The sequence below is a fragment of the Xyrauchen texanus genome, chromosome 38, assembly GCF_025860055.1.
Source record: "Xyrauchen texanus isolate HMW12.3.18 chromosome 38, RBS_HiC_50CHRs, whole genome shotgun sequence".
Lineage (NCBI taxonomy): Eukaryota > Metazoa > Chordata > Actinopteri > Cypriniformes > Catostomidae > Xyrauchen > Xyrauchen texanus.
The window spans coordinates 837557-863989 of record NC_068313.1 but is presented as its reverse complement, the minus strand read 5'-3'; the positions used below and the strand labels follow the sequence as shown (position 1 = coordinate 863989).

Sequence of the window (26433 nt, the reverse complement as noted above, 5' to 3'; positions counted from 1 at the left end):
GACACGTTCATGCTCCATGAAAATGAAAATGTTGTCATCATTTCCTCTCGTGTTAGCCTCAGTCAGCATTCTCTGTTTTATCCACACAAGTGAATGTTGACTGTTATTCCGCCTCACATCTCCTTTGTGTCCCACAGAAGAATGAAGGTCATATGTGTTTGGAACAAGTACACGATGACAGATTTGTCATTTTTGGGTAACGTTACTTGTTAATATACATTAGATAAAAGCAAATGTAAAATGATTTCCATCTTGGAAAAATGAGGTTCATATTTTATCACAATGTCAAGATTAAGAGAACATTTGAAAGGGTTTTGAGCAGATTCTTTTGCCTTGTCTCCATCTAAAATGAAAATATTCCAGATGTTTCTTCAATTTCTTCATTCTCTACTCAAAATGTTTCAAACAAAAACATATCTTAAGAATATTGTTTTGATTGATTATCAGTTGTATATATTTGTTTCTTCCTGCGTCCTCGATATCAGTTTTTTAAATAAACCCCAAACTGGCAAAAGCAGTTAATTAATGACAACATTTTCCAGGAAGTGACATCATTTTGGTGGGAAAACAACAGCACAAACATTACAAAGTATTAGTAAGGCATTTTTGATGATGTAATGGTTTTGATTAAAGCATGTGTTGATGAAAATAATAATAGTGCAAGATATCGCGAGTGCACACACACACACACACACACACACACACACACACACACACACACACACACTTAAGAAAGAAGAAACGATGATCTATAAAGAATCCAGTCACAGTATGTTGTGTATTTCTCTGCTGAACTCCTGAACAATGAACTTTACTAACACATATATGGGACATGAATCAGATAAATGTCTTATTATGACACAATGAACAGCTGAACAACATGTTCCATGTAACACAATATCCTAAACTGTCACTTCTGACAGCAGCTCGTACTTCAGGACATTCAGATCCTTTTCTCATGTCCTTCAATCTTACATATTATTCATCTTTATTATGTTCAGACATGTCGTTGGCATTTTGCACATCATTAACTAAAATGTGTTTTTGTCTGCGGTAATGCCATGCTGTTTAAAAATGTGAAAATGAACTAAATTAAAAGAACACTTCTGTTGAGAGAAAATACAACTGAAGATTGTGATGTTTTGTGCTGTAAGTTGGGTGTCTCTTTTAATAATAAATATTTAAAACATTTAATAAAATGACAGAAGTCAGTATGATATAAACATTTCAAAACGATGGTTAAAATCCCTCAGACAGCAATGGCTCACTGAAGCACTTCATTTGCATCCTGCCATTCAAGTCATATATAATATTATATAATGTAATATTTACTGTATACACACTTTTGCACAGGACTGTTGTGTGAATATTTCCCTTTTATAGACTTCATTTAAGTGCAACACATGCATCTTTATTTTGGAGTTACCGTGTGCTAGTATTACTGGTAGTTTAATAAAGGTCAAAGAGCTGATTGAAAGTGAAAGTGACTGAATGTGTGAATTACACCGCACTGAAACTCTTGGCGGTTGTTTCGGGCACAGGAAATCATTTCACGTGCTGAACACTTCATCTGCTGCTGGAACAACACCACACTTACTGCAGCGCTCCCTCATACCACAGATGAATGTTTAATTGTGACATTTAGCAACAATGTTCAAGAACAATTGCTTTGTCATTCTCCAGTTTAAACTGTGAGCAGCTAACTGCTTTTGAGTCACATGCTGACGTTTCTCATGTGCAAAATCATGTCACCAGGGAATCACCACAAAATCTTTGCGTTCACTTTCTGCTGTCTCTATAGTGAGGTGCAAGAAATATAAAAACCCAGTTGAAGTCAATGACGATGTATTTCACGGCATTATATCGAGAAGACCGCAGCGTTCCCCTCATGATGTTCCACAGTACATTCACATTTACAGTAGATACAGTTCATGCTTGTGTGGCACAATCGTATCTTTCATTTAAATACAGTATATAAAAACTGCAAATGTATAGATTCAAATCATATCAAGCAATTTACTGAAACTCATGTACGTGATTGTTCAACCACAACATATTTCTGATATTTTGTTGCACAGATTTGAGCTCAGTTCATTATTTGAGGTAATTATTTTGTTTAGATCCCGTGGTACCCCTTCTGGTGCATGAACTATTACATTCCTTTTTTGTCTTCATACAGTTTATGGATTTAGATTCTTAAGCAATTATTATTACTAGAATAAAATATATTATTTAATTTTTTAAATCGCAAAAATCAGGGTTTTAAACTGCATTCAGACGGGTCCCAAATTTTGGTAACAGGGTTGCAAAAAATTCAAATGTCATATAAAATAAATGTCAAATAAAACTCACTTCTTGACTTGAACGAGTTTAGATTCTTACTTTGTACCATTTGTGGAGAGTTCAAGACAGTGTCAGAAGAGACACTATAATCCTGGAGGGTTTATAGTGAAAGGTTCTCCAGATGTTTAATAGATGATGAAACACACTAACAATGACATCAACACAAACCCACACACAAGAGTAATAATGATGTCATCACTCATACTGGTGTAACCCGAACATCACCACACATTCATCAATGTCATCTGACATATCAAACTGGATGCAGTGTCGTATTTCAAATGTTCATTTAAAGAAGAAGAATTCAAATGGAATTAAATGTAAGAGTAGTTTTAAGTAATGCTCTCATCTTCTTTTCTTTTATTCCAGTAGGAATTACTCTTAAGTATGCGTGCTTCATATGGGTTATTTAGAAACATTTAATAATATTAATACTCAATGCTTAAAATACTATATACTGTATATATATATATATATATAGTAACACTTTATTTGAGTGAAATTAGAAAGTAACTCATGAGTAATAATTGGACTTGTATGAGAGTAGTAACAGACTAGATTGGAATTATTAGGTATTTATAAGCCCTTTGTTCACTGATTTCTTCCCCTTGCCTAATAGCCTCTCTATATTAATCTTTTCCTAACAATTAAACTTACAGTATAAGGTAAAACAAAAGAGCTTATTTACGCTAGCGCCATCTTTGATTTTTAATGTGAATGACAATGAGGCTGTGAGGGATAGTCTTACCATCTCTTCAATGGGCTCTACTGCAGTTTAAAGTGTTTTAGATCATTCCAGAGACAAAACATTGATAAAATATCTGTCCAAGAACATTCAGTACACAAAGAACTCCAGACAACATGAGCTGTGGGAAATCACATGTGATCTTGGAGCTTTTTACTGCTTTATACCGTTTGTGCCATTGAAGAGATGGTAAGTCTGTCCCTCACAGCCTCATTGTCATTCACATTAAAAATGGCACTAGTGTGAATGAGGTCTATGTCTATCAAGGTGCAAAATACATCCTTTATAGATTCTCATTACACTACTGCTGCTTAATGTAAATAGCAACAAAAGCATCCTCTTTGCACTACGGACAAATAGTTTTAGATGATATTTTCACCCCTGATTAAATATTACCATGTTTATTGTGTTTATTTAGAGTCCTACAAACACCTTACACCAACCCACACCCCTAACCCTAACCTGCTTTCTTCAAATACTGTATGCTTTCTACATGTATTTTACACTTATAAGCTGCACATTCACACACAGTCCTGAGAACCTATAAAAGATGCATTTTGCATCATATTAGCTATCGATGTTTGGTTTTTAGCAGAAATTCATTCTTATAACAAAAGCAAATATAAAGGGGTTATAAAGCAAGAATAAGAAATCAACCAATAAAGACTTAATACATCATTTATAATCCCAAACAAGTCCAAAACTAGTCAGTTACAAGAATATTAGTCATGAATTACGGCCTAATTTCTGATCCCTAAAATAAAGTGTTACATATATATAGACCGATCAGCCATCATATTAAAAGCACCTGCTAATATTGAGTAGGTCCCCCTCGTGCCGCCAAAACAGCAGCAACCCGCGTGTCAGAACAGCACTCAGAGATGATATTCTTCAGCACAATTGTACAGAGCGGTTATCTGAGTTACTGTAGACTTTCTCAGTTCAAACCAGTCTGGCCATTCTCTGTTGACCTCTCTCATCAACAACACATTTCAGTCCACAGAACTGCCGCTCACTGGATGTGTTTTGTGTATTTGGCACCATTCTGAGTAAATTATAGAGACTGTTGTGTGTAAAAATCCCAGAAATACTCAAACCAGCCTGTCTGACACCAACAATCATCCATGCCATTATCTAATCAGCCAATCCTGTGAAAGCAGAATAAAATCATGCAGATACGGGTCAGGAGCGCCAGTTAATTTGGAATGGGGAACAAATGTGATGTCAGTGATTTGGACTGTGGCATGATTGTTGGTGTCAGACGGGCTGGTTTGAGTATTTCAGAAACTGCTGTAACTGCATGAGGGGACCTACACAACATTAGGCAGGTGCTTTTCATTTTAGGGCTGATCGGTATATATATATATATATTTTATTTTCACAGAGTTACAGTACATTAGTCAAAAATTTATTAAGAATGAAATTTAATGATGGAATTATTAATGTTTTGTTACTAAACTTGTGTTAGCCTAAAGAAATTCTCTGTTTTGTCACCTGTGGAATTTCACTGAAGTAATTTCCCCTTCCTGTCATTCCAATTCAACATCCTGTGGGGCGTGGCCAATTCAGTTCAAATTCACACTGATGAATGTTAGGGAAGCCAGATTCAGTCCAGCTCGTCATAAAGCTCAGTCAGATCTGCTATATTTAAACAGAATTGAATGGTGAAGTGTTATATGTGATTTGAAGCGTTTGCTCACCTTGACCTCAGAGCAGTTGTTTCCCGCCAGGTAAACTTTAAAGGAGAAAGTGTTCTCATGGCTGACCTCTTTGAACACCTGAACGACCCCGTGATGCTCTGCTGCTTTAGACGTCTGGACGACGGGACCCACGGGAGAAAGAGATGACACGTTCCATTTGACATGACTGGCCGAGTGATCGGCCGATGGTTCGATCAGACCGCGACTGTTCTTCACATGCAGTACGCTGAACGTCACCTCGTTGGCTTTATCTGCTCCGAGCGAACGTCAGGAACACAGCATGGCAAAGAGAGACAGAGAAGAGGCACAAACAGAAAAAAAGAAAGAAAGAAAGAAAAAACATTTCCTAAACCTTTCTTGACAAAATTGCAATCTTACCTGGCCAAAAGAAACACTATCTCATCCTAACAACTTTCAAGAAGATCGTTCGCCCAAAAAAGAAAACTCTTATTAAATCACCTTCATGTCATTTTTTAAACCTATATGCTGTATGATTTTTCCATGGACACAAAAAAGGAATTTTTCAAGCTACATCTTGAAACTGTTTTCAGCTCTTTTCAATTAAATGAAACTTCCTAGTTACAGCAGACACTTCTGCACTGTATTAAAGGGGTCATGTCATAAGGAATCACATTTTCCTTGATATTTTGAAATATAAGAGGTTTTTCTACTATAAAAACAAACCGTAAACTCAAGCTCAAATCCCCAATGCAACAAAAGCATTTATTGAAACCAAGCTGCCAAAACACCTCACTCTCTACTTCCCTACGTCACTAGGGGTACATTAATTAATTACCGCCACTATAGATGAAATTACACTGCAGGAAACCGCAGTTCTGGGTTCTTCCAGCAACAGATTTCAATGCTGGAAAATAGGCAGCACTGCAATTTGAATAATCTTTATAAAATGTATAATATATTTTAATGTTAATAAAAAAGGGGGGGGGGGTCTGTGTATCTCAGCGAATATTGTCTCTGACTATCACACCTGGAGTCGTGAGTTTGAATCCAGGGTGTGCCGAGTGATTCTAGTCAGGTCTCCTAAGCAACCAAATTGGCCCGGTTGCTAGGGAGGGTAGAGTCACATGGGGTAACCTCCTCGAGGTCACTATAATGTGGTTTGCTCTCGGTGGGGCGTGTGGTGAGTTGTGCGTGGATGCCACGGAGAATAGCGTGAAGCCTCCACACACATTAGGTTTCCGTGGTAAAGCAATCGACAAGCCAAGTCTCAGACGCGGAGGCAACTGAGATTCGTCCTCCGCCACCCGGATTGAGGCGAGTCACTTGGAGTCACACGAGGACTTGGAGCACATTGGGCATTCCAAATTGGGGAGAAAATCCCCAATTTTCCCAAACTGTGTTTCAACCCCACAAACAGCACTTTTGGGGCAGTTTCAGCACAGTTTGAGCGAAGAGCCCATAGATAGCAGTTCTTTTGTGGGTTACCAAAAGAACCTGGAAGGGGTGGAGTGTTTGTTTGTAAACAGAAACTTCAACTATAGCAACAACATCAATGCCTAATTACATCATCAAACTCTTGGTCCCGCCCACTGCTGCACTGTTCCAAACAGAGACAGAGAGCAGGACAAACTGGCCTAGTGTTGCCTACTAACTATTCCTGAACACCTCTAGACAGAAGTCTTTGACCATTGTCATGTATCTAATTCCGCTTTTAAAAGACACAAAGGTCAAGTTACAACTCTGAAACAGAGACTCCAAACTGTTTCATTCAGCTGCTGTGCCTCTTGCTGTTTTGAGCACAAATGCGACCTGGATGACTTCTTGTGCCCATTTGCACTATTGGGTTGGGTATGTAAACATGGACTAGATGTGTCACCATGCTTTGGACTATGTATATGCGTTATGTGAATGCGTCTTCAGCATTTTTCAGCATGGATTGTGATTTTGGCTCATATCAGAGTGGACTGCTTGTGAACCAGTCATAATACGATTCAAGCTTTGCAAAGGAACAGTTATTGAAGGATGGGGTAGTTAAAAACACTACTGGACCCGATCACATAACAGTACATAAACAGCTTCTTTCATGAATATTTCATATGTTATGTCTGTTTGATAGTTATGGTGCTGGTGTGTTTGAGTGAACACTTTAAAATATTCAGATGCAATATGTTAGATGTGCATTATGTGTACACCCTGAAATGTAGTTTTATAATGTTATGGAGAGCTTGTTTATTCTCTTCAGATTGAGGTTCAATTTGGCAGTATTTGAGGGGATGCACGATGTTAGCCAATCAGAACATTGGGCGTTTACATTGAAGTTTAAAGGAGACGCTGATGCCAAAACGGAGCATTTGAGACAGGTGCAAAATGTTCATATACTGCATTACTATATTATCACTGTTTTAGTGCTAAAAAAAACTGTACTTTTATGCTCGGTCGGTCGGTATATAGACTCCTCAGTTACTAGGGTGACCCCATCTGGTTGCTAGGAAGTTGCTAGGGTGATACTAACAAGGCTCCTTGCAAGTCTGAGTCAAATGAGCCAACCCAGAAGTCTCTACAATGTTCTGGTGCAGATATATGTGTTTTGTTACTTGATTGCTAGGGTGAGCTCATTTGGTTGCTAGGCAGTTTCCAGGGTGATACTAACGAGATTGTTTGCAGTCATAGTCATACGGGCCAACAATGAAGACTCTTTGACATTCTGATCAGGAGATAAGCCATTTGGAATGGCAGCCAATGGGTTTTGGTTGCTAGGGTGCACTAAATGTTTGCTAGGTTAAATGCAGTTACTAGGGTGTTAAAGTGATGGAATGAAAGAAAGAATAAAAAGAGTGGAGTGATGTAAAGATAGAAAAGAAAGTGATGGGGTGAAATATAGATAGAAAGTATGAGTGGTAAATTAGAGCAACTAAAGGCCTTCTGTGTGTCTGTATACTTTTGGATTTTTCACATTATAAAGTTTGAATAATCGGAACAATCCATCATCGTAAGTGAATGGGGATTTTTCCAATGTTTGATTGTCCGCTGTGGGAAAACCGTAAGTCTGATTAGTTAGAAAAGATAAAGCACATTATTTGAGTGCTTTATCTCTCTAGTCAGAAATGTAGACTCTGAAGAAGAAGAATATTAAGTGTAAATAGTAGATCAGTAGACCGGCTCTTTCAAGGCAACCTAATTATATATATATATATATATATATATATAAAAAGAGCATTTCATGACCCCTTTAATATAAAAATATTACTAATATTCCAAGTCTTCTGAAGTCATACGATAGCTTTGTTTGAGGAACTTTAAATTATGTCATTTACATTTACATATATGCATTTGGCAGAGGCTTTTATCCAAAGCGACTTACAGTGCAATTATTACAGGGACAATCCCCCCGGAGCAACCTGGAGTTAAGTGCCTTGCTCATGGACACAATGGTGGTGGCCGTGGGGTTAGAACCAGTGATCTTCTGATTAACAGCCCTGTGCTTTAGCCACTACGCCACCACCACTCCTATATTCACACATTATTCACACACAGATGCCAATGAGAGATTGAGAACTTCTGTGGAAGGACAGATTTTGTGTGACCAAATTCAACAAAACTTTGAGTCTGTTTTTCACACAAAGCTGTTGCATGACTTCAGAAGACTTGGAATATAATGCACAAGTGATACGGACTACTTTTATGGACTACGCTTTTTGTCCTTTTTGGAGCTTGAAAGTCGTGGTCACTATGAACGAGTTGTGTGACGATCCTTCAAAAAGTCTCCACAGAAACAAATTTGAACAAATTAGAAAACAGGTTTGAACAACACCAGGGTGAGTGAATAATAACTAAATTAACATTCCTTTTATGTTTAATGCGTGGGAAGTCTATGTACCTGCCAGACACAGCGAGTGCGGGAACTGGACGGATCTGAGAATAGACGAGTCGCAATCCACGTCAAAAATGGGCCCAGCAAATTTCCACGAGTCACTCAAGTAGTTGCTGTACTTGCTCCAGGAGAGAATGCGGTATATGATCTTCACCCGCTGAGAGACTTCAAACACCAGTCCGGTGTGTGAACACTCATACACACCCTCACCATCCAACTGCAGCCTACAACACAACAACACAGTAAACAAACAATGTTTCAGTAGTGTACAGATGCAAACTTAAAGGGATCTTTCACTCAAAAATGAACATGATGTCATGAATGGAGACGGAGGCAAAAATCTCCACCAAAGAAAGTAAGTAATTCATGTTTGGAAGAACATTAGGGTGTTCATGCCACATCAGAATCAAGACACATATAAAAACATATGGGACTCTTACATTTTAGCAAACACTTTCGGTCACAATACTTTGTCAACAGTTTTCTTTCCTTGTTTAATATGATCAAAGATTGAATTATCCCTGAACGGTGCTCTATGAATCTTGGCTTTCTCTTAATAATGGGAGTTTAGTACCACACAATGCACGTTTGACATTTCTAACACTGACTGTTGAATTTGGTTGGATATCCAGGTTTAGATTCGATGGTCATTTAGAAACAGGGAGTCATTTAATGAGAACAGAACGGTTGTGTGAGTCACATATGACAGATAGTGGTACTATAGTAACAGTACAGTAGAGCAGAGAAAAACCTACAGCAGGCGTTCTCGGGACATTTCCCTGGGGGTGACCAGCTCATATTTGGTATTCTGTGAGGGAGAATAACACATTCATTTCATCATCATTACAGAGTGGGTCATTCGATGTCACACATGCTTTTGGCATTGTGAAAATTAGATTTTTATAATCCATTTCAAACATGTAACAGTGTTGTTATTTTTACAGCTTAGCTAGCCATTTCCAGTCATGTACTCCATTCAACAATACTACACTGTTTATTAGCAAGAGTGTAATGCTGATATTAATATCCACTCTTCCATAATCTATTGTTTAGATATATTGTTTGTACCATACAGACAGACAGACTTAAAGAAGTGAAATAGTTTATAAAAAGTTCCCTTCATTGTGACACAAAACACTTGGATTCATGGAATTATTTGAACAATATCAGAACATTACTTTAATTGTGTGGAGACATGTTGATGGGCACAGGCTAGACACATAGCCTGGGGACAAAACTTTGCCTTTTTAATAAAACTATACTATGCTATGCTATACTATACAATAATATAATGTACTATACTAAACTATACTGTACTGTACAATGGTACACTATAATGTACTATACTATAATGTATTGTACTAAGCTATACTGTACTCTACTATACTATGCTTTACTGTACAGTGGTATAACGTAGTATGCTTTACTATACAATAATATAATGTACTATACTAAACTATACTATGCTTTACTGTACAATGGTACACTATACTATACTATACTGTACCGTACTATACTATAATGTATTGTACTAAACTATACTGTACTCTACTATACTTTACTGTACAAAGGTCTACTGTAGTATGCTATACTGTACTCTACTATGCTGTACTAACCTATACTGTACTTTACTATACTAAGCTATGCTATACCGTACTATACTATAATGTACTGCACTAAACTATACTGTACTCTACTATACTTTACTGTACAGTGCTATTCTGTCCAGTGCTATACTGCACTATGATATACTATACAAATCTGTAATGTACTATACCATACTATATGCTATACTGTATTGTACTATGCTGTATTTTACTAAATTACATCCTTGAGGGAAAGGAAACATTTTTTTTTTTTAAGTATTGAATTTTTATTTAACTTTTCCAAGTGACACAAGGGGCTATTTGTTAGAATGACCCAAATAAACATTTGTGGAATACAGTATAGACTGACCTTTAGCACTGAACACTTCTCACAGCACAACTTGAGCTGCTCATCTGAGGACAAAAGCAAGATTTACAGTGAGTGTGTAGAACATCTGTTACTCAAATACTCAAGACATAGACATCTGCACAAACATCACACACAGGACAAACATTACCGATGTGATGCTCTGCACTGGGTCGTGTTCCTGAGTCTGAAAACATAAAACATTCCCTCATGATGATTGAACAGTTATATGACAAGACATTCACTCTGAGTCTGCAATACAAAAATAACACTACAAATGTATTCATTTATATTTACTCTTTGATTTTGAAAAGAAACATATTGCGATACAATCTCTTGCAGTCTATTATGTAATGTTCATCACTGCTATTTCAGTCAATTCTATGGACTAAAGTTAAAAAGTGTGAATCATAGAGATGTATAAGTGAGCACATCCTAACCTGAATCTCTCTTGTCTTCCTCTTCATTGGCCTCCTCTTCCTCAGAGCTCTCCTCTGTTGATGTGCCTGTATTATCTGAAATAAACATGTGCACACATTAATACAGCAGCAAACATCTGTTTCTTTGAGGAACAATCTAAACTACGATTAAAGCCGCTATTCAAAGAAACTCTTCACTTCTGCCCTGTTGTCTGCGTGCAGTTTCTTCTACTTCATCTTCTAAAATGCTATAGAGTGAGCCGCACTTCCTGCTAAACAAAGACATTCTCACATGTATCATAAACGCACTGGATTTAAACATTACAAGTGTGAGACAAATTTGAAAACAAGTGTCTCCTTTTCTGTTCCAAAGTGGAGCAAGAAAATGATAAAGATTTGTATTTCTGTATAAAATATCTAAGAACTGTCATAACACATCAGTCCCTGCTGGAGGGGTGAAGATGCTTTAATTATTACCCTAACAATGGAGTGCAGTATGTTTCTATTGTATCCAAAATATGAATCATTCTTTATATAACTTTCACTGTTTTCACATTTTTCAAGAATGGAGAAAAGTCTGTTCAGCATTGTACTTTATTGTTTTTATGGGTACTAATACATGAACTTGCACTCAACTTGATAGCATCATGTTCTGTTACAGTATCATTTTCTGTAAAGATGCTTTGAATGATGTGTGTTGTGAAAACCGCCACACAAATATGATTGAATTAATTTGCTGTATTCTGAGTGTGTTGTCTGAACTGCACAGGACAAAAATACACACCTTGATCTTAAATGGACAGTACAACCAGATTCAGTCATGTCCGTAGGGATTATAATACATCTTTAGTTGGAATATTTACTGTACATTTAATTATTCAAACTCATCAGTTGATGGAAATCAAAAACATCACTGTAGGAATGAAAAACATGCTGAATATTTTATATGCCAAACATGAAATCAGAGCACATACCTGAGCTGCTGTGAGAACTGTCAGTCAATTGGTCTGTTTAAACACAGAAACACAGAGATTAACCAGCTAAATTAAACTAATGATCTTACTATACACACACACACACACACACACACACACACACACACAAACACATTCATATTAGCAAACTATAGTTGTAGGCGAGTCATATAGGACATCTACTTTGTGCATGACACAAGTAATTATTCCATCAATTGTTTACAGACAGATCGTTTCACTTTTAATTAACTATATCACAATTCCAGTGGGTCAGAAGTTTACATACACTAAGTTAACTGTGCCTTTAAGCAGCTTGGAAAATTCCAGAAAATAATGTCAAGCCTTTAGACAATTAGCCAATTATCTTCTGATAGGAGGTGTACTGAATTAGAGGTGTACCTGTGGATGTATTTTACCTTCAAACTCTGTGCCTCTTTGCTTGACATCATGGGAAAATCAAAAGAAATCAGCCAAGACCTCAGAAATCTTTTTTTGGACCTCCACAAGTCTGGTTCATCCTTTGGAGCAATTTCCAAATAACTGAAGGTGCCACATTCATCTGTACAAACAATACTACACAAGTATAAACACCATGTGACCACACAGTCATCACACCGCTCAGAATGGAGACGCATTCTGTCTCCTAGAGATGAACGTAGTTTAGTGTGAAAAGTACAAATCAATCCCAGAACAACAGCAAAGGACCTTGTGAAGATGCTGGAGGAAACAAGTATCTATATCCACAGTAAAACATGTCCTATATCGGAAGAAGCCACTGCTCCAAAACCACCATAAAAACCAGACTAGAGTTTGGAAGTGCACATGGTGATAAAGATCTCTCCTCTGGTCTGATGAAACTAATTCAACTGGCCATAATGCCTTCGTTATGTTTGGAGGAAAACGGGTGAGGCTTGCAAGCCGAAGAACAGCATCCCAACTGTGAAGCATCATGTTGTGGGGGTACTTTGCTGCAGGAGGGTCTGGTGCACTTCACAAAATAGATGTCATCATGAGATGTTGCTTCAATATATCCATATCATTTTCCTCAAGACATCATACAGGAAGTTAAAGCTCAGTCACAAATGGGTCTTTCAAATGGACAATGACCCCAAGCATACCTCCAAAGTTGTGGCAAAATGCATTTAGGACAACAAAGTCAAGGTTTTGGAGTGGTCATCACAAAGTCCTGACCTCAATCCGATAGAACATTTGTGGGCAGAACTGAAAAAGCGTGTGTGAGCAAGGAGGACTTCAAACCTGACTCCGTTACACCAGTACTGTCTGGAGGAATGGGACAAAATTCCAGCAACTTATTGTGAGACGCTTGTGGAAGGATCCCCAAAACATTTGACCCAAGTTAAACAATTTAAAGGCAATGATACCAAATACTGACAAAGTGAATGTTAGTACCCTTCTGACCCACTGGAAATGTGATGAAAGAAATAAAATCTGAAATAAATAATTCTCAACTATTATTCTGACATTTCACATTCTTAAAATAAAGTAAAACAAATCAAAACTGTGTTATATTTGATCATCTTCACAGTATTCCCCCTTTGTCTATATTCTGCAGAAATGAACTCTTGATTATTTTCTCCAGCAACTTCTTGAGATTTCACCCTGGGATGCTTTTAAAACAGTATTGAAGGAGTTCCCATCTATGTTGGGCACTTATTTGCTGCTTTTCTTTATTATTTGGTCCAAGTCATCTATTTCAAAAACTTATTTTTTAATACAAGTTTAGATGTAATGAAATAAATTAATATGGTGGCACAACTATATTTTTGTCTACAAAACTAATTTCAAACGTTTAATCATACACCTGCTCATCAAAAGATTTTTAAGATCATGAGAAACATTTTAGTCAAGAGTTGCAAAACTTTTGACCGGTGGTGTGTGTACAAAAGAAAATGACAATTAAACAAGAAGATCAACATTAAAATCTGGAGCACATTTCTCTTAAATGTGCTTTAGTTGACGTGAAATGCCCACCGCCTATGATATATTATTGCAGTGTGAGGTGTGGGATTTTCATGTGGACTGTGGGACATACCCTGTTGTGTGAGAGCTCAACAACACCTTACATTCATTCACAAACTACCAAACACTCAACTGTCACACAACACTACATCCTCTGAGTGTGAATATTACAGTAAACTGCACTCATTCATTCACCAGCTCTGAAAACCCCATCAATCATCAACAAATGAACAATTACAGCTTTAAAAAGGAATTCTTCACTGCTTTACAGAGTACTTTAAGAAACATTGACTCATCAGTGCTCTCTTTAGATAAACCCTGGTCACAGTTCACTCCAAAATCAAAAAAGGTTTTTTTACAATAAAAACATTTGAGTTAGACAATGTTTTTTTTTTTATCTAAATCATGTCAAACGCTGTAAAGGTGTAAATAAATAATTCACAATTTAAATGACCAGCGATTTTCCTGCATAGAGAATTATGAGACGGTGCCTCCATCAAATTCCGTGCCGCCTCCGACTCAGACCTCCAGCACCTGCCCTCTATCACAAGATAAATGCCCTTTCTGAAAGTCATTTCTTATTTTTTTTATTTAGATTTGAGTATTTAATTTCAATTTGGCTCTTGGAATCAATTCTCAATTAAACGTGTGCCTGACGTCTGCATTTAAGTTGTAATTCTGAGACCACACAAGCCCCTCCCCCTCTTTGACATTCTTTGTTAAAGCCGCCACACAACATCGATGTCTACCTGACCAGCCTTCATTTGTGACAGACAGGTAAGGATAATGTTTGCCCTAAACTTTGACATTGTTTGGCACTGCTGTGAAAATAAACCACTATAATGAAATCTCCATAGGGTCAGCAGAACTTGGCAAGCTAATCAGGTGTTGCTCACGATAGCATCGCGCTAGGTCGGAAATGAACCCAAAATTCAATATTTGAATTGCTCCTGTTTGAGTTGTTTTTTTTATATTGATAACATAACATAGACAATCCTCTGTGGTCACCGGAGGCACCGGCCCGATCACTTGACTTTTCCCCTGATAAAAGCAGAAAGAAATACTCCGTCATTTTTGGTCATACAGATAAGTGTAAGACATCATTCGAATCTATAAAGGGTTTACTTATGTGTAAGCGCACAATAACAGCAAAACGTTGTGCTTTTGTAAAATAAAGAAATCATACAGAATGCGCTTTCTGTCGTCTCTGTCTCCGTGAACTTCTGTCTGGAGTGCGTCACGAAAATAACCCGAAAAAAGCCTTGCAGACATGAGACATATGTCTAATGCAGGGGTCGGGAACCTTTTTTCACTAAGGAGACCATTTTGAAGTTTTTGGTTGATGCATTTTTTCGAATGAGCCATAGCACAAATGAATAATTTACTATTTTTCAAAAACAACTAAAATAAAATGTCCATAGACTACTCAAAAACACACAAATATGCAAATATTAATAGGTAACATGATGCAATATGAAATTGAGTACACGTGTTTGTGCCGTCTACATAAAATGACTTCATGAAAACTGTAACTTCCCTTTTGGGCGATATGTAAAACATATTTAAATAATAAATCACATTTAAAATATCATGATATCTGATTATAACCCCCCTGACAAGGGTCGTGAATATTGTTGCTTTATTGATTTTGCATTAAAAATGTCATTCATTTCCTGAAACACAAAAAACTTTAAAAGCACTTTAAATGAAATGAAAAAAGCAATTAAAGAATCTTCTATATAACCACCTCCCCAAATCCAAACATTTACCATCTCCAACCACCCCATTTACCATCACGCAAGCATCACAACAGGTGAAAAATCACTTATAGCCTACATTCTACTTATTTATGTATTTAGTTTTAACGCCATGTCAGCAACTGGACTATTCGCATGGCAAACAAGGGTTCGTCAATACAGATTTGCAATATTAGATAAGACACTAAGTTTATACAAGATAAAAACTGTAAAATCTGTTCAGATTATATTTTTTTAAATATCTATTAAACAAGTCTCTTTATAAAAGCGTTGTCTGATAGTTCTGAAGTTTTACAGTTCAGTAGAATGTGCTTGATGGTCATAGGGGTCTGGCCAAATATACATATGGGAGGATCTTCACCAGTCAGTAAAATGCACGAGTTGAATGCATTGCTTGAATGGCCAGTTGGCATCTGGTAAACACTATTTGGTCATGCCTAGATTTAAAATTTTGAATCCTGGGGTTCATTTCAAATAATGTATTGCTGTCGCACTCACATTCTGATTGCCACTTATTGGTGATATATGAGTTTATAAATGGCCTGAGGTCAGAGGGTGGTATCAGACATTCTGAGATCGCCAAGTTGAATGCCTCTTCTGCAGCTGTATCTGCTTTTTCATTTCCTGCCAGACCAATGTGTCCCGGCACCCAACAGAGGATAATGTTGAAGTCTTCTGTAATCGATGTATTTTAGTTAAGATGTTTATGATAATGGGGTGATCAGTATACATGGACTCAAGTGCATGAAGGCAGGATTTTGAATCTGTAGCGATTAAAAAGTTGTCCAGTGCCAGTGGGGTCACGACCCCGATCTAGAAAAAGGTTGAAATTAACCAATTTAAATCGAAAACAAATATTCTCTGATTGTGTAATCCGTATGAAACCAACGAGAGGTACATTCTTTCCTGTTTGAGCTCATTATCGTTTTTGGCAGAAGACACGCTGTGAATTTACTGCACAAAAGTTAACTTTGTGAGTGAAAACTGTCTACAAAATCTATTATGTGTTTCATTGCCTTATTTCAGTGACTTACTCACACATAATCTTGATTTTCTCATAATTGCAAACATGTACATCTCGCTCACATTATGTGCTGAACAGTGTAATCAGACTTTAGTCATTAATATGATTTAAGCAGCAATAGTTCCAAACAAAGAAGAACAGCGCCGTTTCCTTCCTGAATGATTCAGTGTTTTGGAATGAATCGGGAATGTCAATCCTTCAATGACCCATTAATAAAGACACTTGTTTCATTCATGAATGAATCGGTTTAATAACTCACTAAGACTTGCCGTCACCTACATGGTGTCAGTGCATATTTTAGTATCGTTTAATCAGTGATCACATTACAGTTACTGATAGCAGAGACAGTATATGAAGAAATAGTGAATGCTAAAGATCATTGACTCGTTATGAATTCATGAATATTCAAGTATTCAGGTGAACATTGTTTCTTTTGCATTCAAGTATGTTCAATTTCTTAAAAAGTTTCCCTAAATGAATGTTTCACGCATTAGTGTAATGCTTTCATGTATGCAGATATGGCTTGTCGTAGCATCAGAGAGGACTTTAATCGAGTTTGTGTCTAAGTGGCATACATAAAAGCAAGGTAGGACCAAGATCATTTGACAGAATACCTTTCAAAATGTCAAGAAAATAGATTTTGCTCATGTTTGGAGGCTCTTCTGTTACAACACTGCTGAGAAAGTGATGACTATAATAATGTGAACAGTATCTGGGCAAAACTTTGTATGGTTATGTCAAAGCAAGTTATTGCATTTGGAACCAAGGGAGCCTTTTTCATCAAAAGTCCAAAAAACTCTCCAAACAAGTGATCTGAGAGTTTTACTGAACCGAAGAACTACTTACATTTGTAAATGTCTGAATAAACCAGAAACATAATTACATAGAATAATTAACAAGTAATAAGATCAGCACTGTTTCAGTTGTGCACACTGTAAATCAAGAGCTGTCAATCAAAGCTGTAAAACAGAGGCCGATTGGTCTCTACACATCGTCCCTTCCCACCATACCCTCCCACAAACCTGAGATCAGAGATGATCTTATTATCCGCTTAAGAGGTTAATCAAGTTTGCTGTTTGTTAACTATAAATGAACACATTAGCTGTTATGTTGCATTTAATTAATTTAATGTTGAACAGGTCAGCTTTCTTAACTAAATATTCCATAAGTTGATAATTGTCATTTTCTTCAATCATGTAAAATATGTTGCTTGTAAGTGTTTGCTTCTGGTACAAGTGTGCCCATGATCAGGATGGTACCACCTCTGCCTCATTTTGAACTAGGAAAAACCCAGACGACACATATTTTTTCACATTTTATTTGCATTACATTCATTTTCTTTATGCATAAATAAAACAAATGCTCTCTTTTGATTTTGTGATCACATGTTCTTTATGGGTTTCATGAGATTCGCCCTATTAGTCATTAGTATTTGGAGAAATGTACATGATATACAAAAGCAGAACACCAACAATCTCTGGTTTAAATGTTTATAAAGAGTCTGATAAGTACTTTGGCATCATTGATTTATTGATTTTCTATAGTTCATTTTTATACAGACAGTAATTCATTTGTATAAAGTGTGACCTGAGGATTGTGAGCGCACACATAAATAACATGAAATAAATCTCTCACTGCCGGTGCCAGTCATTGCCTCTAAAGTAAACAGAGACTTAACAGCAGACAGAAGTTAGAGATGGAGGATATGACGCTCTCTACTGGAGAATTAATACCATTCACACCGCAGACAATTCTTCAGGACTGACTTATCACTTATTCTCAAGCAGTTCCATCATTATCTGTCCAGTCTCTTTACATTATTAATGGTGGAACTGTTAGCGCCATACAAAGTGACTGTCAACTACAAATATGAGCTGATGTGGAGAGAGCTGACGGATGCGGTGATGATGTCAAATACATCCAGATCAATGCAGAAAAAAACTGTTTTGAAACCAAATTTCTGGCTGGATTCCATGTCGAGTGTTTTGAATCAAGAGTTGAATTGTGTGTGTGAACATGATTGACTCACCCTTCACATCAGATGGGGTGATAACTCCATTCCTGAAAACACACATAAACAATGTGTCAGTGTCAAACACACTAATAAACCCATTCAGACATACATCGAACTGTTCAGCTTACAAATGAGACAAATACAGCAGACGTAAGAAACCGTAAAATACAATTCTAATTTGTTTGTTCATTTTCAACTACTACTTGACTTTTCATTACTTCTAGTGAATAGTGCCGTTTTATTTAACTTTGGTCACTTATTTTATGTGCTAACATTTTTGTTATTTGTCTCTAATAGGTTGGGATGGGTCGAGGGGATAGAAAGATGAGGGTTATATATTTTATGCACTGGTTTAAAAAGCGACTCCCTGTTATTACTACAACCCCTCTAAATGAAAATGAAAATGGAATGACAATAGAATTGCCGTATAGAATCCAGTGCAGTCTGACAGCTGTCTATGAAAGACTCCAGAACATTCTGCATGATGATGACACCACAGATTGTCTACATGCATTATTCTTGTTATTATTCTTCTAAGACACATGAGATATAACAGCACTTAAAACAACAGACTAATATTCATGTCAACAGATATTAGTATATAAGTCCTTTTAGATAGAAACATCTGCTAAATAATGAAATGGAAAAGTAATATCCATGTTAATAGTGCACATTCTTATTGCAATTGGAACATGCAGCTTAATAAATGAGATCATTTCATTACTGTACATTACAAAGTTCAACAGCAACAAATGAAGCATCTATTGAAAAACAACTCAAACTGTCTGTTTCAACAGTTTCCTGGACATCTTAGAAACAATCAGAGGAAATGGAGCACATGCCAGCATAACTCTGAATATAAAAACATGACTTTTCATTCACAGTCCACCTAGTGTGATGTACGAGAGGGTTTAAAAGCATCACAAGAAACATTACAGTACTCGAAGCCATCATGCAACATCTATGATTTCATCAATACTTTATGCAGGGATTTCCAACCTGCACTGTATGATCATGTTTGTTTGATGACCCCTGATGTGGAATAACTTTATAAAACTACACGGCTTCTTTGCTGTATTAGCTGTAACCATCCTCAATAGGTACTTGTTTAAATTAAACGTGAAACTGCATTCACAACCCATTTAATGTGACATACTTCTGAATGAAACAGAATATTCAATATATATGGTGGGACTTGATGGAATGTGAGTTTGCAGTGGATTGTGGAGGACTGAAACACAAGCGGCAGTGCACACACTTTTGAGCAGTGCACCCTACAGATCATTTAACATGTAGAACAATGTAAACATCTAAACTAGCCTAAAGGTGGACCAATATATCGGTTTTACCGTTGAATCGGTGCCAGGTCTTTATGGAACAAGTGTTATCAGCAAAAATCCATTCTGATAGTTGCTGATTGTTTTTTCATCATTCCTTCATTTCAAAATAAGAGTCCTCGCTGTGTTTCAGGCTTGTTTATACTTAAAAGACCAACATTATGCACCAATTTTTTCTCTTTCTCTGTGCCTGTCATAGTAAGGAAAGAATAAGATTATTTTTTTGACATTCAAAACTATTGGCCAAAAACTCAGTTATCAGCCTTGTCCACCACCTCAGATATCGACAAGTGAAAATCCACTATCGGTCGGCCTCTAATGTAAACAATTAACAATGATAATGCTGCTTTCTCAAATCTATCATATTTCACTACTATTGCCACAATAATAGCATATATAAACATAATATTGAAATAAATATCCATTTCTAGGGCTGTCAGTCGATTAAAATTTCCAATCAAAATTAATTAATTGACGTGGGAGTTAATTATAATTAATTAACAAATTAACAAAATTAATTATAATTTATCACATATCAATATTTACTGACGAAGGACCCCAAAGATAATTTAGTAAATATATTTTTTAATTAATTACACATATAATATATAGTAAATATTATAATTCAGATAATTCCAATACATTATATCAAAACACATATTGTTGCAGCAGACAAGTTAAGTATTTTTCTACAATCCTTAAAGTGGCATTCCATGTCAAAATATTGTTTGCATTTTCTATATCACTTCACATAACCCTATTATTGGCCTAATTCCTCATACATACTCGTGCATCAGACTAGGGCTGAGCGTCAGCGATATGATGATATACACTGGCGGCCAAAAGTTTGGAATAATGGACAGATTTTGCTCTTTATGGAAAGAAATTTTATTCACCAAACGTGGCATTCAACTGATCACAATGTATAGTCATATTAATAATTATAAATATTAATAATATGAAAAATTACTATTACAATTAAATACAAAATTTTCAGATCTTCTTAAACTACTTCAATGTGTTCTCATAAAAAAAATCCTCCACGTGCAGCAATGACAGTTTTGCAGATCCTTGTTATTCCAGCTGTCAGTTTATCCAGATACTCATGTGACCTTTCACCCCACACTTCCTGTAGCACTTGACCTTTCACCCCACACTTCCTGTAGCACTTGACCTTTCACCTAGGGATGTCCCGATACCACTTTTTCCACTTCTAATCCGATATCAGAAATCCCAGTATAGGCCGATCCCGATCCCATATCAGAGTTGTTTATTTGCTTAATCAGTTTATAATATCTTTACATTATTGTGTGGAAGTAATTGGGTGTGTTCTTTAATATGTAAAGAAACACAAACCTCTAAATACACATTATTTCAATATAAATGTATAGATTATTAATGTGACAGATGTTTATATTCACAGTGTAAGTTCACTATGTAAATGAATGTTTCACTAATAATCCTTCCTTTATTTAAATTCTGGTGAAATGTAGCTCCGTTCTAAGTACATATTATAAGTGAACAGAACTATTGAGCATCTGCATCTGAAATGATGTTCATTTGTAGTGCTCAAATATTGCACACCACGTTAAGGCTAAAAATAGCCGTGCGTGCGTGCGTGCGTGCGTACGTGTGTGTAAACAGAGAAGAACGCACAGCCTATGGCAATTCAAAGCTATCACGCGTCTTCAAATGGCTTTAAAAAAATGCACGAGTCATATGAACTGCTTTAATGCCATTTTCACAGTTCTTTTATGTCATTTTTGAGCTTGACAGTAACGAACATGACTAACACACAGTATCGCATTTGGGTCGGGCTCGTCGGACTGATACCTGATCCTTCTAAAAACGTCAGTATGGAAGCTGATACCGATCCAGGTATCGGATCGGGACATCCCTACTTTCACCCCACACTTCCTGTAGCACTTGCCATAGATGTGTCTGTCTTGTCGGGCACTTCTCACACACCTTACAGTCTAACTGATCCCACAAAAGCTCAATGGGGTTAAGATCCATAACACTCTTTTCCAATTATCTGTTCTCCAGTGTCTGTGTTTCTTTGCACACTAGAACATTTCCTTTTTGTTTTTCTGTTTCAAAAGTGTCTTTTTCTTTGCAATTCTTCCCATAAGAGTCTTCTCTTTACTGTTGTACATGAAACTGGTGTTGAGCAGGTAGAATTCAATGAAGCTGTCAGCGGAGGACATGTGAGGTGTCTATTTCTCAAACTAGAGACTCTGATGTACTTATCCTCTTGTTTAGTTGTACATCTGGCCTTCCACATCTCTTTCTGTTCTTGTTAGAGTTTTTCTTTGAAGACTGTAGTGTACACCTTTCTATGTAATCTTTCAAGTATTGTATCATCTTCATTCCTCAAATCAATGATTGACTGATGAGTTTCTTTTTTGCCATTTTTGACCTAATATTGAACTTAAGATATGCCAGTCTATTGCATACTGTGACAACTCAAAAACAAACACAAAGACAATGTTAAGCTTCATTTAACCAATCAAACCTTTCAACTGTGTATTGAGCAGCTGGTGATTTCCAGACACGTATATAACTAGGGTTTAGCAAAGTTTATTACGTCTCATTCGGCGCTTCATCTCTAAATGAATATTAATGAGAAAACGTGTTTGTTTTTTTACAGTGGGAATAAAACTTGCGCTATGACCCTTTAAGAGAGCACACGCAAGTTAAACAGTCTACTCCGCACGGAGAGAGATGATGATGATGAGGCATATGCACAGACAGACATGGATTTTCAGTCCTATAGAAAGAAACAGTTTCTTGTGTTCCAATGTGTGGATTACTAATTTTCACCAACATGTAAAAATGAAAAATTTGGGGATTTTTCTGTGAACACGGAATGTGCGGGGATACTTAAAAATGTTGCGTAAGACAAAGTCCCACAATGAAATTCATTAAGTGGGTTTTTTCCTGCTATTTTATTCACATTGGTAATAGCTGCTGCTAAGTCACTTGGATAAGAGCGAAGACAGTGTTAGGAGAGCGCGCTCGGTGTCCGCATGATCTTGTGCATGCACGCAAATGTGCCTTGGCGTGTCCAGTATATTATGCACTTACACATCTTTGCGAGATAAATATTCTCGCGCTCGCTCCTTGGTTAGAAGACTTCATTCACTCTGTGAAACACTTCTTGTTTGCTCGCACTAATGTTATAAATGCATCACTGGCCCGATCGGGCAAGTGACAGTTCTAGCAACTGGCCTGAATCTCCCTCACACTGGCAGTCTTTATTGTAGAGCCCTGAATTTCCTTCCAAAACAGCAAAATCTGTGTTTAAACCAGTGTTTAATTCTCGATTGAGATTTTGCTACAAGTGTAAATGTCCATTTGCGCAGCGCGAGCGTATTTATCAGTAGTCAGAACACACTGAGGGGGGGAATGAGTTGCGGTCATTAAAAGCGCTGGTTATTTGCACATGCTGGTTTAGGGTGCAATTCACTAAATGAACTATGCAGATCAGGCAACAGTGCAAATGCGCCCACAAACTCGCTAATGAATGCTATTTGCACTCGCAACTCTTGTGGAGCCATTCAAAGCCATATATAGCAGAAGATGCAGCAGACCACCGTGATCCAGATCATCTCTTTAACATGCAGAATGTTCTCTTGACGACGCAGCGCATCTGTACTTCTCCACCATTTGATCATTATTTGATGAATTATTGCTGATATGATCAATAGCACGCTATTGAATCAAGTGTGACATCTGTTGTGTTGGTACAAAAAAGCCTTAATCTGCAAAGTGTGTCATATGAAGATAACCACTCGTGGTAATACAAGCCATCTGTTTTACCACCTCAAAATAAAGCACGCTGAAGGACATTATGAAAGCCAAAGGATATGCTCTGTATTCATTCATTTTATTGTGTTTATTTTCTGCAAGAAGGGTTATTTTCGTTAAGAATTTTTCATTTATGTATTATTTTCTTTGTTGCATTGCATCATGATGTGGCATCATGTGTAATTGAGCATTATGGTAAGGTTGATTTAAAACAGTGTGATGTTTTGTTGCTGTTGTACTTTTGTCAAGTTTCAAATACAAAAAAAAAATATTAGTTTCCATTAATTATTTAATTTACTGACTGGATTTAACAAAAAATTGACAATAAGGTTATTAAATATATTAGCCAATTTTTATTAATTTCCCAGAAAAAAATGACTATATCATGATACAAGTTACATCGGCCATGCCTACATCAGATGGGTGCTTCTATGGAAGGTTTGATGTTGTCTGTACAGCTGGAGATGCACTGACTGCCCCCTACTCACACATCAAGGTGGTACATCAAGCTTGAATTGCTCTGATGGTAAGAACAGTGCTTTTTATGGAATTTACGTATGGTAGGGGGCATGATCAATTGTTATTTTTCACAGAACTACTCACACTAAATGTACACATTATATGGACAGCCCTAATAATTACATTTAATGTTAACCGGCATTAAATTACTGTTACTTCAATATTTATAACACAGTGTGACTGATCTATTCAAGCACTTGTGACTGCTGCAGAGAAGCGTGTCATCATCAGCAGCAGTCTGTGATCTGTTTGTACTAGTAACAGCACAAAAGAGAAAAACACTATGAACTCAGGCAACAGAAACCACACAACTTAACACCAGCAACAGCGTCAAACCTCTCGACTCTATTTAATGTGTTTAAACAGAAACAATGCACAAGTAAAAACAGTAAAGTGGATCAGAATAGTGTACATGCATTCTTGAAATAACATGGATGCATTTATAGATGAAGAGTCTTTTTCCTATTTTGTTAAAACTCTTCCTTGTACCCCAGCTAAATAATTCAACTACAAATAATACTTTTCTAGTTGGCGCCATTAAACATTGCTCTGTTTTTTGGTGTCCGGAACAGCAGGGCACAGCAACATTCACTAAATGGTGCATATGGGGTGGGACTATCTGTTTGTGTGAGAAATGGGTGGTGAGGGAAATGTTTGTGTGATTATTTTGCCATTTTGTTAGTGATGCTAGTGGAGCTCACACACACACACATCACCGATTTACTTCACAATAAGATGCACACGTGACGCATAGGCTACAGTGTATTATGATTGAATACGTCGCAATCCATCATGTTATTAATCTAGCTGCAGCAAACGCGCACGAGGGACGGGCATCCTGTGCCACAGGGCGCCTCAGGTGGGTGCAGTGTTAATCTCTCCCCTAGTCCTCTAGTCCTCATAGACATGGTGCTGACCGCACAGAGAAATGCCATTTTCGTAGTTTATGATATATTTCCTAATTATTTGAACTTTAATAAAGGATGCAATAAAGATATAATGGCAGGTTGTTTGTGTTTTAGAGGCTCTGACGTGCAGGTTTTGCTTAAGTGGAATGCCAGGGTCGACTCTGCTTTATTCACGATGACAGTGCTTCTGTATTCCCTTACTTTGCATGTTTCTATAATAATTCTGTTATATTTTGTGATCTACATCACCTGAAGCTGTTTGGAAAGTTTAGAGTGCATCTGGACATGTGTTTTCCTCCTCTCCTCAGTCGGGTGTGAGCTGCTGTGCTCCTCTCAGAGTTTCATATGATCTCATGTTACGTTAAATGACACCAAACGACTATTCCACAAAGGACAATTTTTTTATTGACGCCATTGTCGTTAATGTCGACTAATCGCTTCAGCCCTAATGCAAAGCATTGCAACTTAATTTACACCTTTACAAAACGTTCTATATGCAAGCAATTTATTTTTACACTTGCAAATTGGTTTACACTTTCACAAATCTTACTCTGTGTTTGGAAATCATTTAGGCACAATTTAACCTTCTTAGTATAGAGCGCAGCAGTTTCTGCAGCAAAAATGCTGCTGGTGTAAAAGCACACGTGTTGTTTGCTGCGAAATTGCCGTGATGCTTCGGTTCAGCTCGCGCTGCTTCGATGTGCAGTATAAAACATGCATTAGCACTACTTGTAGATAGCATTTTAGTTAACATTAGCTACTTCTGTGGCTTGAGACTGCTAGCTAACAGTAAACGGACAGGAACATTTGTGGTAAGTTAGGGGAGAGAGAGGTTTAACAAAACTTTATTATGTCACAAATATTTAATCAATATTACACTCTAAACCAGAGCCCTAAATTAACAAGATATAAACAATTACACATTTTAAAAAACTTTCTCTACTTTAAAAATGTAAAATTAGCACTTCATCTCCAACTTCACACAGCCCAAATAGTTGCAAAATCAAATACATTATTAACCATTTTAAAATATGAAAACTCAATTTTCATTCGAGCAGTAACCAGCCCCTTCAGGACCTTTTCTGCATCCACAGATCCAGTACCTAATATTTTATTCT

At 36.9% G+C, this 26433-nt stretch overlaps 1 protein-coding gene across 1 annotated transcript in view; it reads right to left on the bottom strand.

Moving 5' to 3' along the window:
- The window catches only part of si:dkeyp-97b10.3 (uncharacterized), a 46437-nt gene that overhangs the window by 5903 nt on the left and 14101 nt on the right, over positions 1-26433 (bottom strand). Inside the window, exons 2-9 of the mRNA XM_052110208.1 lie at positions 18757-18788; positions 11967-11999; positions 11014-11088; positions 10725-10760; positions 10577-10620; positions 9376-9428; positions 8627-8844; positions 4789-5039 (exon numbers count right to left, since the gene is read on the bottom strand). Of these exons, the coding sequence (XP_051966168.1) occupies positions 4789-5039; positions 8627-8844; positions 9376-9428; positions 10577-10620; positions 10725-10760; positions 11014-11088; positions 11967-11999; positions 18757-18788 (742 nt within the window). The remainder of the gene's footprint in view (positions 1-4788; positions 5040-8626; positions 8845-9375; positions 9429-10576; positions 10621-10724; positions 10761-11013; positions 11089-11966; positions 12000-18756; positions 18789-26433) is intronic.